Source organism: Acyrthosiphon pisum, chromosome A2 (assembly GCF_005508785.2).
Source record: "Acyrthosiphon pisum isolate AL4f chromosome A2, pea_aphid_22Mar2018_4r6ur, whole genome shotgun sequence".
Lineage (NCBI taxonomy): Eukaryota > Metazoa > Arthropoda > Insecta > Hemiptera > Aphididae > Acyrthosiphon > Acyrthosiphon pisum.
Window position 1 is genome coordinate 54132667 of NC_042495.1, and position 17961 is coordinate 54150627.

The window sequence follows — 17961 nt, forward strand, 5'->3', positions numbered from 1 at the left end:
TATTGTTTTTGATGATTTTGTTTTTTTTTCAGCAGGTTTCAACCGTTGGAGAGGCCAAAGTCAGAAGTGCCCGTGACCAGCGGGACGGGACTGCAGTCCTCGCATTTAGCCATCAGGTATGACCCGAAACTCGAGCAGCCCCGTAGCGGTGTCAGAGCGGTGCCAATAGCTCAGGCCAAGCAACCGTCATCATCATCTTCGTCGGCCACAGTGGCGGCCCAGCATGACGTTAACCGAGTGATCGTGCAGAAACCCGAACCGTTACGATATAATCATCAGCAGCAACAACAACAGCAGCAGCAGCAGCACCAACAACATCAGCTTAACAACAACCATCCTCATAGATCGTCGACGTTGTCGGACGACCATCATCATCACCATCAGAAACGACCGGCCTCCGTACAGCCGTCGTACTTGGAGTCCAGACCGTTCCAGATCAAGCCGTATGATGGGGGCAACAACAACAGTAACGGCAGCAATAGCAATGGCAGCAGCGGCAGCGGCCAGTCGTCATCCGCGTCGTCGTATCACAGGCCGTTCACTGTGGCACCGCAACCACTGCCGCCGTCATCGCAGGCCTCCTCCGCCATTATCGTGTCTGGCATGGACCACCACCGTTGGGCCGCATTCGACGGCCGAGCGCCACCCTCGTTCCTGCAGCAACATTCGTCGTCCTCCTCGGCGGCTGCAGTCATCAACGGTTACCACCATCACCAACGTCCGCCGCCGCCATCGTCATCGTCGCTTCCGGCAACCGTAGTGTCTCAGCACCATCAACATCATTCGTTGTCCAGACAACAGCAACAGTCGCAACATTATCCGCTCAACTTGCACAAGCTCACGCAGCCGGCTCGACCGGCCACTGCCGCCGGTCAATTGCAACAGGTTAGTGATGTTGCACACACGCTGTAATATCGTGTTTAAACTATAATATTATATACAGGCGTAAGATATAATATACAAGTGTTTGTCACCTGTGTGTGGTTGAGCAATGTTTGGGGGATACTTAAAAAATAACATAGTACTCGATCATCTTCAACTATATAGGTAAATCGATTGTAAATTTTAGTAAATATTTATAACAAATTTACATTTAACAATGGAAGGCCAAAAAACGCTAGTGGAGTCATAATGTCATTTATAGTATATACAGACAATACATACACTTCAGTCTTTTTAGACATTTATTTAAACCATGTGGTAAACCTACAGTTCTACATGGAAATTATGTTTCATTTAACCTTTAGGAACATCAGTGGTTAGACCTATGCCTGTCGTTATGTTTGGTTTTCGAGTCATTTTACGTGCGTTTAGTACGCGCGCAAATCACTGGCAGCGTGCCGACATTTCTATATTATGCACGTACATGCGGGGCTGCTGTGAAATATTGAAAACTGCGCGTGCGCATTCGCGGCAGCAACGTCGTCGATGACAGTGCGCAAACGGGTGTAATTGGAAACCATAACAATTATTATTAATTGAATGTTTTCGCACAACGAACGCAAGCAATTTCCGTCGGCCAAATAATCGTTTTTCCTGGCAGAAATCTCGTCAGCCGCCGTCGTCGCCGCCTTTTGTTTCTAGACAAAACACTTATCATATGAGTTGACGCCCTTCTACGTGTCTTTTTTTAAGCATTTTTTTCCCCTCATTGCGACTCAAGAGCTGCACAATTAGGTTCAAAGGTCGTTAACTTATAATATGTTGTTTTCAATTTAACGTAATTTTACGGTCGGACAGTAGGTATTGAGTTCATCATTAATAAAATATCAAACGTTGTAAAACTGTAGGACGTGACGATTGTATTTCGTTAGGTTAGATTATTTATTGTTTATTCGAATAATTTGTTATTGAATGATTCATTTATTATTAACGTGTCGGAACTCGGAACAACTTCAAAAAGACCACGGTGCCATCGTTTTCATTTTCATTTAATATTATGCATTTTATTATTGACTATTGTTATATAAAACAATAATAAACACGTGTTTTGATATTTGTTTGAACGATTGACGAGTTGGATTTAATTTACTCCCCAAAATAATAATATTGCCTACGCAATAACATCTAATTTTTGTAATGTAGTTATCCGAAGTTATACCTTCGTTATTCGTTATTTCGTTAGAAATACCTTGGTAATCACCATGCCTACGTTTTACATTTTACACTATGGGGAGGAGGTGGTGATGCCGGTCAAACCCGGATTAAGGGAAAAACATCTTTATTTAGACATCGACGACCACCTGTGGTTATTTATCGTCTTTGGTGTAATTTGTTTATCGTTTATATTTCGGTCCGAACTTCGTTTCTATTATTTAATTTCCCATTCATGACGTGGCCGTTGGCCGTACACAACGCGTTCACGCGATCCGTCTCCGCCGACTGTGCCTGCACATGCGCCCACACTAAACACATGCACTCATAGTCTGTAAGTACATTCGTAACTATATTAAATACACATAACAATAATTAACTATAATGATGCACATTTGCACGTTATGATTGCACGCAGTACGTTCTAAACTCTGTCGTAATATGAAATCACCGTTACAGTATAGGTCATAATAATAGATTCAATATTATGCCAACGCGTATCCCATTACGATGATTTTACCTTGATTCAATTTTCATACTTCCGTCTTCTTTAGATTTATCAATCAACCGTATTTTTTTTCTGCCTAAAACAGTACCTTTTTTTATTTCCAAAAATCGGTTGATTCAATTTTTTAAATAGTTTTTGTTTTTAATTAGTCGAAATAAGAACGAGAGGAAAAACGTTAGGTAAAAAAATATTTTTCTTAATTATTATTATTGTATGTATTTTGCTGTATTCATTGTACATATTATATTTATATTAAGAAGACGTGGTACCAGCATGTGTTGTCTCTGTCTTACACACGTACGGCATAGCAAAATTTCGTTCGCCAGTTTCAATAGTTTGCTGTCAGTTGTGATATTAGAGTGAATTGATCTATTATCAAACTTTTAAGCATGAACATTATCCGTGTTTTTCTCTTTGGTTATTTTATATTTTTACTACATTTTAATTTTTAAGTGAGTTATAAGTGTAAAATATTAATATTTAAAAATACTCATAATTCACTTAAAAATTAAAATATATCAAAATACCAACGAGATAACACGAATACTGTTTTCGCATAGATAATAAGGATATGTCGAATATATTTGAGGCCACGTTCCCGGAGGGGAAGGCAATTGATGCTCCTTTATATTGATGGTCGATACTCGATATATGTATAAATTATTTGGCCTCAATTGTTCCCCTTGAAATTTGAATACCGCTGATAAGACCATTAAGTCCTATCCATATCTTTATTATCTATGTGTTTTCGCCTAATCGTTTGATAATAGGTCAATTCACTCTAACATTAAAGCTGACAGCACATTATTGAACCTTGGCGAACGAAAATTTGATATGTCGTACGTGTGCGTTAGAATTACACGTGCGGTACCACGTCGTCTTAAAAAAAATCTTATATCTATATGATGTTGATAATGATAGTAAGAAACTGTATTTTTACGGACTGTACTGTAAACACTAAAAATTGGAAATAGGTACTTACTACTTATAAATTTTTTTTGTCGCATATTTGACGTTGGTTTAATTTAACAATGTCAAAGTCGAATATATTAGCATCCGCTTCAAGCGAGAAACGAATGAGAGATATATTTTTTCAATCTGTCCGAAATCTTAAAAAAAATGCTATTTCTTATCAAATCCTCACGGTTTTGGCGGGCGCGCGCGTTGTTTCTGTTTCTCCGCATACTATTGTTGTGGTTTTCGTACAATATATATATAATAATATTACAGTGTAAACGGAATATGGACAAACGGGCGTCGTATATTATACTGTAATACTGCATAGTATTATATAGCAGGCAGTAGGCACACGCGACCTCGGTCGTTGATTATTTATTCGTCTCGAAGTCAAAGTCAATGTTGTCGTTAGCCCCCTCCTTGTCTTCGGTCTTCCCCACCCACCGTTCATATCTCGGCCGGTCGAACCGTTGCTTTTGTTTTGGTCGGAATATTTTTATTTTTCTTTCGTGCGACCGTTCGCGTTTTGTACCTCCGTTTCCCCACGACAATCGATGGCGATATAGTATTATTATAATTCATGCGCACTGTAAAATTGTGCCTAACTTTGGGAACGGGACCCAGCTGAAAACGAATGATGAACATATTATGTGTCGTATATATTTTTTACGGTTTCGATTATATATGGCCGGTTTCTTATTACTTGTATTGTTTGATTTGGTGAATAGTTCGATCGCCCTGCTGTTATATAACCATTCAAATCGCGTACTTAAAAATTACTCGTTTAGTTCGCAAGTTTCGGTTCGATAATTGAATCGATGACGAAAATTGAATTTTTAATCTGGCCAACAACACTATTGGATAACAATTACAATTTCAACGGTTTGACCACGAAAAAAATGACACTGTCATTCCCGGAAAATCAAAGAACAAAATCGAAATTTCGTATTGAAAATAAAAAAACTGCCCTATGAGAGAAACTGTGTCCCTTTTGATAGAACGACGCCCACAAGGTATACTCATTTATTACGCATTCGTTCGAGTTCTGTTCCGCAGCGCCGACCGGCATCGGTGCCAATGTTATTATTATTCCGTTCACATTTTGCACCGCTGCTCGTTCGTTTCCGTCGTCGTTTTGTTGACCGTGTGTGTGTGTATATATATACGATATTAACTATAATATACGACGCGCGCGCGCCATTTTTTTTACCCGGTGAAATTTATTATTTTCACGTAATACTATTAACTGATTCTCGCCGTGGTGTGTCCGTTTTTTCGCCTGCCTGGTTGTCGATGAGACGACACGCGACGCTGGTCTGTGACATCCGGTTTTCCGATAATAATACATTGGTGTACATCGAAGATGGTATTTCATGGTATATTACGAACATATCGAATTCCAACGGATGCGAATCGGAGCCTATAGACGACTATACGCGATTTTGTGATTTTTTTTTTATACCCATGCTATAATATTATTATGAAACAAACCGGTACAGTGTATAGTCGTCGACGCGTTTTCCCGCGATTTTTCCTACTTGTTCCAGTTGTAGTCTTAACGGTTTTTTCACGATTTTATGTAGATATATGTGTTACTGTTATTTTTATCATCGTACGATTTTCATTTATTAGGATATGAATATGTCTAACGTTCGTCGTTTTCACTTTTGATTTGTTTTTAAATGGCGCGTGATGACGATAATATATAGATTGTATATAAACGAATGACCGAGTGTGTTCAAACAAAGTTTATTAATCGAATCGGGAATTTATAAAGTAGGTATTTAAACAATTTCGATTTGTTTCCTAAGTATTTTAGTTATCATCTTACTAATTAATACGCGGTGTTTACTGTTTACGTATACCTTACCTCCCGCGTCTGTCGTGGTTATTCAAGAGCACGTTAGGTTCACGTTCAAGAGCATATTGCGATTATAAAATTGCGTGTTTTATCAGAATCGAATGGAACCGGATCAGTGTAACCTAAAAGTATAACGATTGTACGATTATTCGACCATCGTATGTATTTATATAAATTATTAGTCATGAATAGATATCTATATGTTTTTAAAATATCAACCTATGGCGGGTAAAATTATTATTTTACTTAGTAATATTATTATTGTTATTAACTGTCATCACGGAAACAAAAAAAATATCGCCACTGCCACTACGGTGCTGTAATATTATTTGTATTTCATTAATCAATAAGCCTAACCGAAAATTATTGTAAATTAAAAACTACAAGATTTCTGTTTTGTTTTGTTTCGCTTTGGAATAATTGCTTTTGCCCCCTTCCTTAATACATTACCGATGATAATCTATTGTCGGTATTACTTTCCAATCACCTTCTAAAAAAAATTTATTATTTTTGGGAGGATTTTCTTCCGGGGGAATATTTATTCCGCAATCGATATGCTCTTTCCTGTACGTAAGTTGCATCTGTGTCATAGTGTATGATACGAAAATGTAGCAGCATTGTAGTATAATTTGGATGATGGGTGTGAGAAGTGTTTTATCTATAATCAGATATTACGAATAACATCGTGATAGATTCAATAACATGAAGACCAAATAAGACTTAATTTCGATTTCGCACACTGTTCATATAAAATTATAGGCGTATATACCGACAGCGATCGTGGTTCGGTGTACGCAAAACTCGCACTGATAATCGGCGAAAAATCAGTATACCTATAATACGTGTTCATCGTGTACGTGTGTTCGTCGTCGGATATTTATTTTACTTAATATAATATTATTCGTCGTCTTGGCTTTCGGAAATGGCGTTTAAAATAATATGTTTAATAAAATAACGATTACCATTCATAACGACACTCCGTCCGTGTATAGTTGTTATCGTTACAGCCGTACACGCGTCTTATTATTATTGTTATGTGTGCACATCGGAAACGTATTCACATTCCACTTCTTCGCCAAGGATATAGTTCGCACACCTCCTATAATAATACGCCTCTTCCGTCTTGCTTGTTTTAATAATATTTTTTTTCCATACGCATATTATTATCATGTTATATTATGTTATAATAATGTTATATTCCGTTTAGTGGGAATATATTAGAATACTTTCGCAGGAAAGTCGTCAAACTTATTTTCGAACGTATAATAATTAATAATAATTGATACATTTAAAGTATTTAAACATTTACATTCAAACTATTTATTTTACATTGCATGTCAATTGTTCACATTATATTATGGCCATGATTGTCGCCACCACTATTTAGGTATAAAACAAATTGAGATCAATTATAGAGGTATAGGTAGGTATTGTATACTCACTTATACAAAAAAAGTTTTTGATGTTTCAAAATCTATTATTGTTTGTGTTTTTAAAACTTTAATAACTTTTTTTGTGTCTGATATCAAAAAAATAAAAACGGTATTGGTAACGGTATTGCAGAGCCAAAGTCCTCTTTTTTTATTATGTGGGTGAAAATTTCGTTTCTTAATTATGACTTCTCGGTTCTTACCCGTGCCAAACAGTTTTTGCTATGTTTTAAATTTAAGATGGTGACAACATATCTTAATAACATTGTTTAGGTCAACGATTTTATTAGTTATTAATAACCACTTGTAACCACACATTGAAGTATTTAAATATTTTCAACTAGATATTTGGTGTATATTCTGGTATTATGTGTTTACCATATATGGTGATAATAGTATATTGAGGAAATTCTAGAGCGGCAAACGTTGCAAACGTTTGATAACGGAGAAATTCGGAACGTCCGGTTGCTAAACGAAGCTGTAAACGTTTGCAAACATTGCGAACGCCATGATCCAGCGTTTGGTCTGTTTCGTTCTAGTAACCAGAACCGTGGTTGTTTTTGTTTATACTATTGCCGTTATCGTTATCACAATTCACGACTTATCACGATTAATTTTTTTTTTATTTCTTACACCACGACCACGGTTAAGCAAAATACCGCACTAAACCAAGCACTCGTGAATTTCTACGTTTTCAACGTTTCAAACGTTGGCGTTCGTTCTGCAAAACGTTTGCCGCTCCAGAATTTCCTCATTATGTCGGTGGTGGACTGGTAACTGCTTATAACGAACTATTTGTTAATTTGTCACCGCGGCTGAGCACACTCCGGGAGAGGTTATATAAAAAAAATATTATTTCTGCGATCTAGATCGATTGTTGTATTATACCTTATTTATACTTAAATAAATTGTCGGGGCAGACAAAAATATTATAGATGAATATATTTTGTGTACCATAGCCGTGGCTACCTTCATATTTATTACATGTGTATAACATTTTTTTTATAAGCATTTAAAGTTGAAATATTGACAAAATTAATAAAAATCTCGAAAAGTAGTACATTGTTTTGTAGTTAAAAATGTATAAAGTGTTCAATTTGTATAGCTAAGAATTGAAAATTTAAAACAAGGCTTCTCTTGTATAAATAGTTCATGCTGTGCCCATAAAGTCTAAATTAATATATCTTTTTATAGATATTTTAAGTTCAAATTCGGATATTAGGTCGCGTCCAGACGGAGTAGCTTTTTTTTAGCGTACGATACTTTTGTACACACTTAAATGTAATTGGTATAGCGCAATATAGTTACAAGTATTAAAATTGGCGCAAAATACCATCTCTCAATAATCTATATTGTAGCTGTCGTTCTATGCGCGTTTAGCTTAGCCAGTACTTATTTTATGAGCTAGTATAATGATATGTATATTTGTTTTCCTGCCGTGTTGTTTTCATGCTTAATTTATTTTCAACCGAAAGCGGCTTATTATATGTTTAATAATATAAGCATCCTGGCAAGAATGCCTGTATATTTTTTATTTTTAAAACGATTTTTAAATGATTTTCGAAAATCAATAATCAATAGTTGTACTCGTTTGTTTTTTTTTTTATTTTAACACAAGTAATTTTGATGTACTGACGTATGCATTTATAAACTCACTAATGCAGAAACCGTAAAAACGTTTAAAATTTAAGAACAATTGTTTTTCTTAGTCGTGAATTTTTCACAGTGTAAATATTTTCCAGGCAGTGTTCTACGAAAATGTAAACACTGTTTTAATATTTTACGTCCATTAAATTATAGTTTGGTATTTAATATTATTTTCGGATATACCATTATTGTACCTGTTTCATATTTGCTCACACGCTAACGAGGGGTTGGTCCAAGGACCACCCGACGACGAATGTTCTAGGTCAACCGCGCGTGGAAACAATGAATGAGCTGGTATAACAATATTAATCGATGTCGTAATTTGAGATTAGGTCGAAGTTCATCTATCGAGAATTTTTCTTACATGTCTCACCTTGAATGAGGCGAGAAAAAAAAAATCATATTCCCGCCATGCGCTAAACGCAAACTGCACAATAATAATTACGGCGTAGACTTTGGTCGTTTGAATGAGTGCTCACCACCGTCACCTCTGTTAAAATACAAAAATACGTGTCGTCATTTTTTTGACACCAAAATCGATGAGAAACTCCACTTGGTAAACGACAAATGTATTACGTGTTTATTTATGGCACCTATTGTGTATTTGTGTGTAGTACATATTATAATATTTTATGTGGCAAGCGTCTTAGGTGGCGTTTGTTGATCAAAAACACGCTATGCTGTTATTTATATAATATTATACCGTCTGAATATCGGTGAAATATTATTATAGTATACTATTATGTAAATGGCGTTATACATTTATAATTATAACGACTACGTTCAAAAGGCGACTGTACTCGCTCCTCATTCAGTTTCTCGACGGTTTTCAAAGGTTGCATAATAATAATAATATTCAATTAGACTATAGCGTACTATATTCGGGGATCCTTTTCGATGCGGTAAAATTAACTCACTCATACAGTATACACGTATGAAGCATTATATTATTAATACATTTTTTTTCACGTTAAATTATAAATTATTTTATATTATATAATATTACTATACCCTTTTTAGGTTTGTTTTAGAGTTATAAAATTGTTGTATAACCACGTACATTTCCCCAGCCCTTCCGCTACTATTTCGAATAAATTCGGTTTGTTAATATATTGTTGTATACGTATAGTTCGCTGGATCAGTATTATATTAGTAAACGACTAATAATATTATCTTTTGTTTCATTCAAAAATGTTTTATTTAAAATAGGTGCATAACATATTGTAGACTGGTCGAATTAATAATAAATAATAATAAAATATGTGGACATGTTATATAATTTATTCACTTATTGTAATGCATATACCTATATGACTATATAACTATCGTATACTGCACAACTATAGATAATCAGCATCTAAATCCATTTTATATAGATATTTTATAAACAACCTTAGGTATACGTGTTAAAGACACTAGGATTACTAAATATAAAATATTATCATTTTAGGGATAATTATTGCTGCGGCTCAACCGCTTTAATATATGGCCCTAAAGGTATAAGTGTTAAAGTAGGTACACTGTTCACACTACACAATATTATATCGTCGCCGTCGTGTAAAAAGCGATCAAATTAAAATTATCATCATTTTTGTTTTTTTTTCTTCACTTTTTGTACATTAGAAACTTTGTAGTGGTTTATTGTTTATAGACATACAACAATTAATATTATGTGAAACAATACAATAATAAAATTATGAAGTAATATACTTATACAAATTTCAAAATTAAATAATAATAATTTTCACTTTTTCACTTTTTGCATGATGGTGACGATTAGTAATGGGTACCTGGTAAATGTATTTTTGATAAATTCCCTTGTTATATCTGTCCTGTTATTTAAAACAAATACCCAGTATTTTGGATAGTTGCTTCAAACAAAAATTATTCAATAACACTTGTTTATTTATGAATAAAGTTTTGTTTGGTATTTATTACAATACTAATGCATTTACTAGTCAGAGGAGGTGGTGTTGCATTAAATTTGTTAGTTTTTTAATACTGCTCACTGTCACACATCAATTCAAAATTTTACATGCAATCAAACTTTTCGGTATCGCGATTAGTCTCAATGAACCATCTAACACGTAACGATTAATGGAATTGTGCCAAGGATGTTTGAGTAGCCGTTATACGGTTTGTATATTTTAACGTCAAAACTTTGTATTCCTTATCGGTCTATATACCATACTAATCTTTTGTTGAACTTTGATTTTATTTGAAATTACTCATCTGCAGTCATTATAATAAATAATAATGCACGTGTAGTACTTATGTACTTTTATATATTTTTTCGTAGTTATTCTATTCGAATAAAATACACATACTGCGATAGTCATAATATGAAAATGGCTTACTTTCTTTTTTACCTTTTTCTGCTTGTGCACATAAAACAATTTACATCTATACAATAGTATTCCACCATAGTCCATAGTATTCGGCTATCAAACGTTTCAGAACGGTTTACCTTTTTGGCCGAAAAATTGAGAACACTTAAAATTAACAAAGAACTTACCGCCGACCCCAAAAAAGAAGACGGCTGAGAACGAATTTGGGTGCAACGTTGCCATATCATTTATTTGGCTATTGAAAGATTCAGTTACCTATACCTAAAGGCTGAAATAAATATTCTTGAAAAAATTCATAAATTAATAATTACAATCTTATATACACATATATATGGGCTCTTATGTAATATATAATATGAATAAAACATGTAAAATAAATAATAATATATTAATATGTAGAATTTATAATAATACAATTTATATTCTGTTAATGTGAAAATTATAATTTTTGTCATGCTAATCAGAATAGATAATATGGTTAGTTACATTATCCATGGTAAAACCATGAAACACAATATACGAAATATGTTTTTTAACGATTAAAAAAATTGTATCAAAATAACACATGAAGTAGGTAGATAAAAAAAATATAATAAATTATTTTTACTGCTAAAATAATATATTATAATGTTGTGGGAATTCGTATGGAAAATATACCTATTATTGTTAAACAAAATTCATTCCAAATTATTGTTTAATATTATTATATTCGGAATACGACGGAATGTGAATATCTCGTATAGAAACATTTATAATAATGTCACCTCGTTTTTCTTTTCGCAGCCGGTGAAATCGGGCCAAGAAAACAAAACGGCCAAGTTGCGGTTCGAGACTACGAAACGCGAGTCTCCGTTGGACCTGTCTGTGAAGACTGTGTGTCGGTCGGCCGACTCGACCGACGACCGGTTGAATCCATTCGGGCACGACATACCCAAAGTGAACTTCAAACCGGACTTCCACAGGTCTTTACCGGGTACGGCCACGGTGGCACCTCCGCAAACCGCAGTTGTCGTCGTCGGCGGCCAGCAGCACCAACAGCCCAACAACGCTGCCACCGCCGCCTACACCCATCACCATCAATTCGCTCCTCAGATATCGTTTTCCCTTCCTCCGCCAACGCCGCTACCACCGCCACCGCCGACCGTGGTCGTAGTGCAGTCTTCGCCGCAGCAACCGTTACCGTCGGTGGCAGCCGCCCCGACGACTCCACTGCCGCCGATAGTGCGCTCACACCACCCCCACAACAACAACCATCAAGTTCCGCCGCTGTCGTCGGCCGATGAAGCTTGGCGGGCAGCCATCGACAGGCAGATCGAACAGAAGTTCAACTCTTACACTTCGTCCAAGAAACATCATCCCCATCCGCTGCACCAGTATCAACAGCTCCCGCAGCACCAGCACCTGCACCATCCGATTCCGCCAACCGCGATGCAGCAGCAGCAGCAGCCTCCACCACCACCGCCGCCGCCGCAACAAGGTCCCGCGCAGGCCGACAAGCGCGTGTTAGAGATACTCAAGCAGAACATCGAGGCACGTGACCAGAGCAGCCGGCCGCAGATCGCCGAGGCGCCGTCTACGCCGGCTATGGTGTTTTCGACGCCCATCCGGAAGGAACCTTCGACCACGCCTCTCAAGAAAACTGACTATTACATGGCCGAGCGCACGGCCGTCACGCCGTTCCCCAAAAAGATTGACTACTACATGGACAGGGGGTACTGCAACGCTCCGAGGATCCGGACCAAAGCCGAGAGGAAACAGGTACGCCTCCTTCGATCTTGTCGATAATATTTCCTTAATATTTTCCGTATGTTTAACTTGGGATTTGTTGTAGGTACCCACAAAAAATGTAATTTATAAAATATTGAAATCAACGTGTAACCCGCGTAAATTAATTTAAGTAAAATTCGTACATAATATAACAATTAATGATAGATCTTCAAGATATCGACATTTTATTTTAAATCAACGATACTGATAACATTTATTTGTAGATCTTAAAACTGTAAGTTACAGTCTGTAACACAATAATGCGTAGCACAATTTATTAATTTTATTATGTGTTAATATAATTTTATCTTAAAGAAATAAATGCCCCCAGAGTTTAATTTTATCTCCCTTCTATCTTATTCAACTAAATACTATTGTATACTGGGGAAATATTTTAGTTTTGTCATTTGTGTGACCATCATTACATTTAATTTAGAAAATATCCTTAGGCAAATCGTTTTGAATCACACTAAATAAAATTGCTTTTTGTGGTATTCGTCATAGTCGTTTTATCATAATGGAATAACGGACTAATTTAATTAATAAGTGTCTTATCGATAAACTGTATAATAGAGATTGACATATCAAACAATTTCATAATCTGACTTCCATTTATTGAGATTCAAATAAAATTAATTTTTAATTTGAGTTTCGATAAATTGACATTATATTCGGGATAACGAATACGTTTAGATGCCGCCAACGTTCAATGAAACTATGCTAAACTATGCTTCTATCCACTATTACCATTGCGTTCTGTAATAATATAGTTGTGTCAACAAACGTTCATAAATTTATAATAATTTATAAATAATTTTTCGTGTTAGAATCTAGTGGCGTCAAGACATTCCCATTATAGTTACGATATAGATATTAAGTTCTCGATTGACCAAATAAAACAAAAAAACTTAAACTTTGTGTCTCAACAGTTCCATTTTACTGTCAACTTTTATATTTTCTGTTTTATTATTTTTTATTACGACTGTTAATCGCCATGCGCTTGTTCAATTACGTCATACTATCGTATTTTATATGGTTTTTTTTTTCTATTTTCCGTGTTTAGATATCTGCTGAAGAATCGTCTAGTGGCACGAGGATGAGCAGCCCAATGGCTGCTGCAACTGCCATATCACCTCACCCATTTTTGCCATCCAATAACAGCGCACCTCAAGCAAAACAAGATCCTACTCCGCTCACACAAACTGAAGCAGTTATAGATCTCAAGCTCGATATCAAGTAAGTTCTTACATAAATACATATTTATACATTATTTGCCACGTCTGTAAGTTTGTATTTGATATTTTGTGACGTCGTTGATCATATTTCGAGAACTTTCAAAGTATGTTTATAATGTACAAGCGTCTGATTACTAAAACTTTGTACACAATTACTAATTAGTATTTATATTAAATTTGTAAAAATTACGTTTAAAATTGTTATTATAGACGAGAACCGTCGCCCATCAAAGAAGCAGATCTGAGTCTGTTAACTAAGGAAGAAGAACCCGAGAAAGATGAGGACGACGAGGACTTCTGGACAAACACGTGCAATTCATTTGTGGTGCAGTTGGCCGAAACCCAAGAAAAGAAAAAAGTCAAAACGCCAGTCAAAAGGAAATCGGCAAAAGAATTGCAACCACAACCCCCCAAGAGAAAGTACACAAAACGAATAAAAATAGAACCAATTACTGAAACCGATAAAGACAATAAATCATCAGATGTTCGAAACACGTCAAAATCCGCTGAAGAAGTGAAATTGGAAAATTCTCCTCTCTCAGGAAATGTTATTTGTGAAGAAACTTCACAGAAAGACGCAGAAACTTTGGATATGGACAAAGAAAATAAAACAAAGCTAGATGACCTAGAAAAGGCTGTGGACGACACCAAAAACAAAGAAGACAACGAAGAAAAATCAGCTAAAGGAAAACCCAGAAAAAAACGACTCTTTAAGCCATTGATCGCTAAAGTCAAGAAAATAAAAAAAGAACATAAAAAGGAGCTAAAATTGAAAGAACTGAAAAAAGAAACGAAAAAGGAAGAAAAGAAAGAACTGAAAAAGGCAGAAAAGAAAGACAAGGAAACAGTTAAGAAAGAACAACTTCCAAAATTGGAAAAGAAAGAGCTGGCAGCGGTAGCAAAAGAAGAGAAGAAAGGACTGAAAAAAGAAGAAAAACGCGATCTCAAGAAGGATCAACAACAACCAGACCCCGGCAACAAAAAAGATTTCAACAAGAAGGAGAGTAAAAAAACCGAAGCTGCTCGGAAAAAAGTTGTGGTGGAAAAGGAAAACCTGACAAAAAACACTGAAAACACGTCGAGGAGATCTGCCGCCGCCACCGCCGCTATCGAAGTAGCCGGCAAGATTAATCCCAGGCAGTCTCTGAGGCGAAAGAATTCGCTGAAAGACTACTCGTTCGCTTTTGACGAGTTATTGGACGACGCGTTTGCACATTTTGAAACCGTTAAGATACCAGTGAAAAGAAGGCGGAAGTGCGCGTCTCCATCGCCGAGCCCTGCTCCGACAGTGGTTGCTGCCGCAGTCGGTGCCACACAAGTGATCGCTGTTGTCAAGAAGGCCAAAGAGAAGGACAACGAAACGATCCGGATGCGGTTGCGGTCTCGGAACAGACCACTGCAGGCAAAGCAGGAACCACTACAGACATCCTCCAAGAAGAAGGCCAACGCAAAAAACAAAATCATTCCAAAGAGGCGGCGAAAAAAGTCGCTCGGTGAGAAATCAACACTTGCCGCCACCGTCGTTTCGACCACGGATAACTGGAAGGACGAACTTTACAAATTCAAGAGGTCGTTGCGCCTTCCGTCCAAACTCATATCGGTAGTGTCACCGCCGACCGCCGGAGCCGTGGCCGCCGATCAGGTGTCGTTGACCTCCATCATGAACATTCCAGCGCATTCAAAGCCGGTCAAGGAGTCCAAAGCGGCCAAGTTGGCGGCGTGCCAGTCGTTACAAGCGGTCGGACTTGGTGCATTAACTGGCAAGAACAAGCCAAAACGGTTGGGTGGCCATATGTTCGGGCGCCGGGACGTTATGTTCAAGGGACGGCGTCTGATGAAGCGTGAGAAGATCGTGTCCGCAGAGAAATTGATGCAGCGGAACTTGCGGAAGAGACGTCAGCGTGAGGACGAGGTGATGAAAAAGGGGTGTACCGGCGAAGAGGTCGCCGCATCTCACCTAGACGACGAAGACGAGGAGGAGGAGGAGGAAGAAGAGGTGCAAGCCGGTGTTGAAGAAGGCGATGGTGGTGCTGGAGGTAGTGGTGTAAAACCACCGGTGCGCATGCTGTTCAAACGGAAGTTGATGCGCAAAAAGTTTCGGTCGGGTTTCGACTATATCAAGAAAAAAAAGAAGAAGGAACCAGTATCGGACAAGAAACCCGCTACCTTGGTGACTCCTACCGCCGCCGCCTCCACCTCCGTTCCACCAAGCGCGCCACGTTACGTGTCTGAAATCCACGCTGAGATCAAAGGGTGGATAGTCAACAAGGGACACGGTGAGACAGTACTCCACCGAGCCGCCAGACTAGGTGTCAATGTGAGTTATTTAAAATTTGATTATTATCACAGTCTATGTTAAGTGGAGGGGGAAGGGCAAGAAGGTATTGGCGCCGGGACGTCTCTTAATTGTATTTAATTTCGGAAATTATTCAACGCTCGTATATACTTTCACATATTTCCCCAAGTTATTTTTGATTTTTTACATTTATCCAACCCATATAATTACAAGTAGAACAAATAGCGCAAAAATTCACATAAAAGAAGAAATGTTTTGAAATTAAAAAAAATATTTATAGGTACAGTGGAACGTCTAGAAGTCGAACTGTCAAAAACCTTAATAAGTCGAAATAAATTCCATCCCTTGCCTAATCTAACCTAATCTAACCTTAGTATGCCGAAAACCTCCACAAGTCGAAAAAATTTAATTTCTCTTGAATTTCTACTTATCGAGGTTCCGCTGTATTTTTGTTGGTAGAACCAGTGACGCACAAATTCAATCTCGTATACACGCCCGCTCCTCACCCCTAAAAACAGGCGACTGCTCACCGTTTTTTTCGCGATATAAAATTGTTTGGCACGTTTAATGTGCCCCGCCCTCTGTACTTATTCCCTCCCACCTCCCGATCATTAAATTTGTTGTCCACATCCGAAATATTGTTATGGCGTACGTCCGGCTGGGCGCAGATAGGAGTTATTATCTATCGCGTTCCGCGTTTAACGTTAAATTAGTTTTAGAATGTGTGTGTGTGTGTGTGTGTTATTATCGTTTTGAGCGCCGGGCTTACTAGGTGGGTGGGTGTGAGAGGAAGAGGTCGATTTCAAATTATTGTACTGCGCATCGGCCGGGCGAGAAACGCGTCGCTAGTGCGGCGACCCGCCGAATATAGCGGAAAAATAAGGATAATCATACTATAATAATATGATACACGAATATAAATACAACGGGGTAGGTATATAGTGTGTGTATTCGTTCGTAAAATATAACATAACGCGATGATGATATTATTATAACAACACCAACAATAATAATAATATTATGCACTCGGTCGGAACGCCACCGTTGTATATTGGTCGTGTTCTATCGTTATTGTTATGTATATACATATTGTATTATTGTATGTGATTTATGTCCGATTTGCGGGTTCGCAAAATCAGCGGGAAAGGGGGGGGGGGAATCGAAACGAATCGATCACGTCGTCGTCGACCGCAACAACGATGATTTATCGTCCAACAATTTTCCTTCGTCCCGTCCTGCGCAGCTTAATATGTTCTCGTGATTTTCTTTTCGTTTTTCCGCAGCGATCTGGTGGTACTGTGGTAGGATACCACAAGTCTATAATAATAATATATTATATATAGGTATGGCGGTTTACCGTTCGAAGTATCGTAGCGCTGGCCGTTGACGGTGCTATAGGTACATACAAGTTACAGTGCACTACATTTTCCATAAGGTTTTTGCGTTCCATCGCCGATTGTATTGTTATTGTCACAGCTGTAGGAACTCGTGAATAGTGAAAACACAGACCGTTTGTTCGTGCGGTCTATACGTTCAAATATTAGAAAGTAGTCATGTCGGTATAAACAAAAACTGTACCTACCTAGTTATTTTTCTACGTAGGTACGGTTGTGGTGCTCGAAATGTCTATAAAAACTATTGTATTATGCTACCACGCAAAAAACTTTTCGTACCTACTTAAATTCCGTAAATTCAAATCAGGAAGCTGAGGACTTAGTCAGCTTTACCCAACATAACCTGATAAGTCGTTATCTTAAAATCTTACACTAAAATTATTTAATAAATCCTCAAATTACACATCAAAATTCAAAAACTTTT

At 37.2% G+C, this 17961-nt stretch overlaps 1 protein-coding gene across 1 annotated transcript in view; it reads left to right on the forward strand.

The window, feature by feature from the left end:
* The window catches only part of LOC100168845 (protein piccolo), a gene marked incomplete at its 3' end in the record, with an annotated part of 136465 nt that extends 120301 nt beyond the window's left edge, over positions 1-16164 (forward strand). The window contains 4 exon segments of the mRNA XM_008186542.3: positions 36-885; positions 11629-12603; positions 13676-13848; positions 14058-16164. Of these exon segments, the coding sequence (XP_008184764.2) occupies positions 36-885; positions 11629-12603; positions 13676-13848; positions 14058-16164 (4105 nt within the window).
* Positions 16165-17961: the final 1797 nt, after the last annotated feature.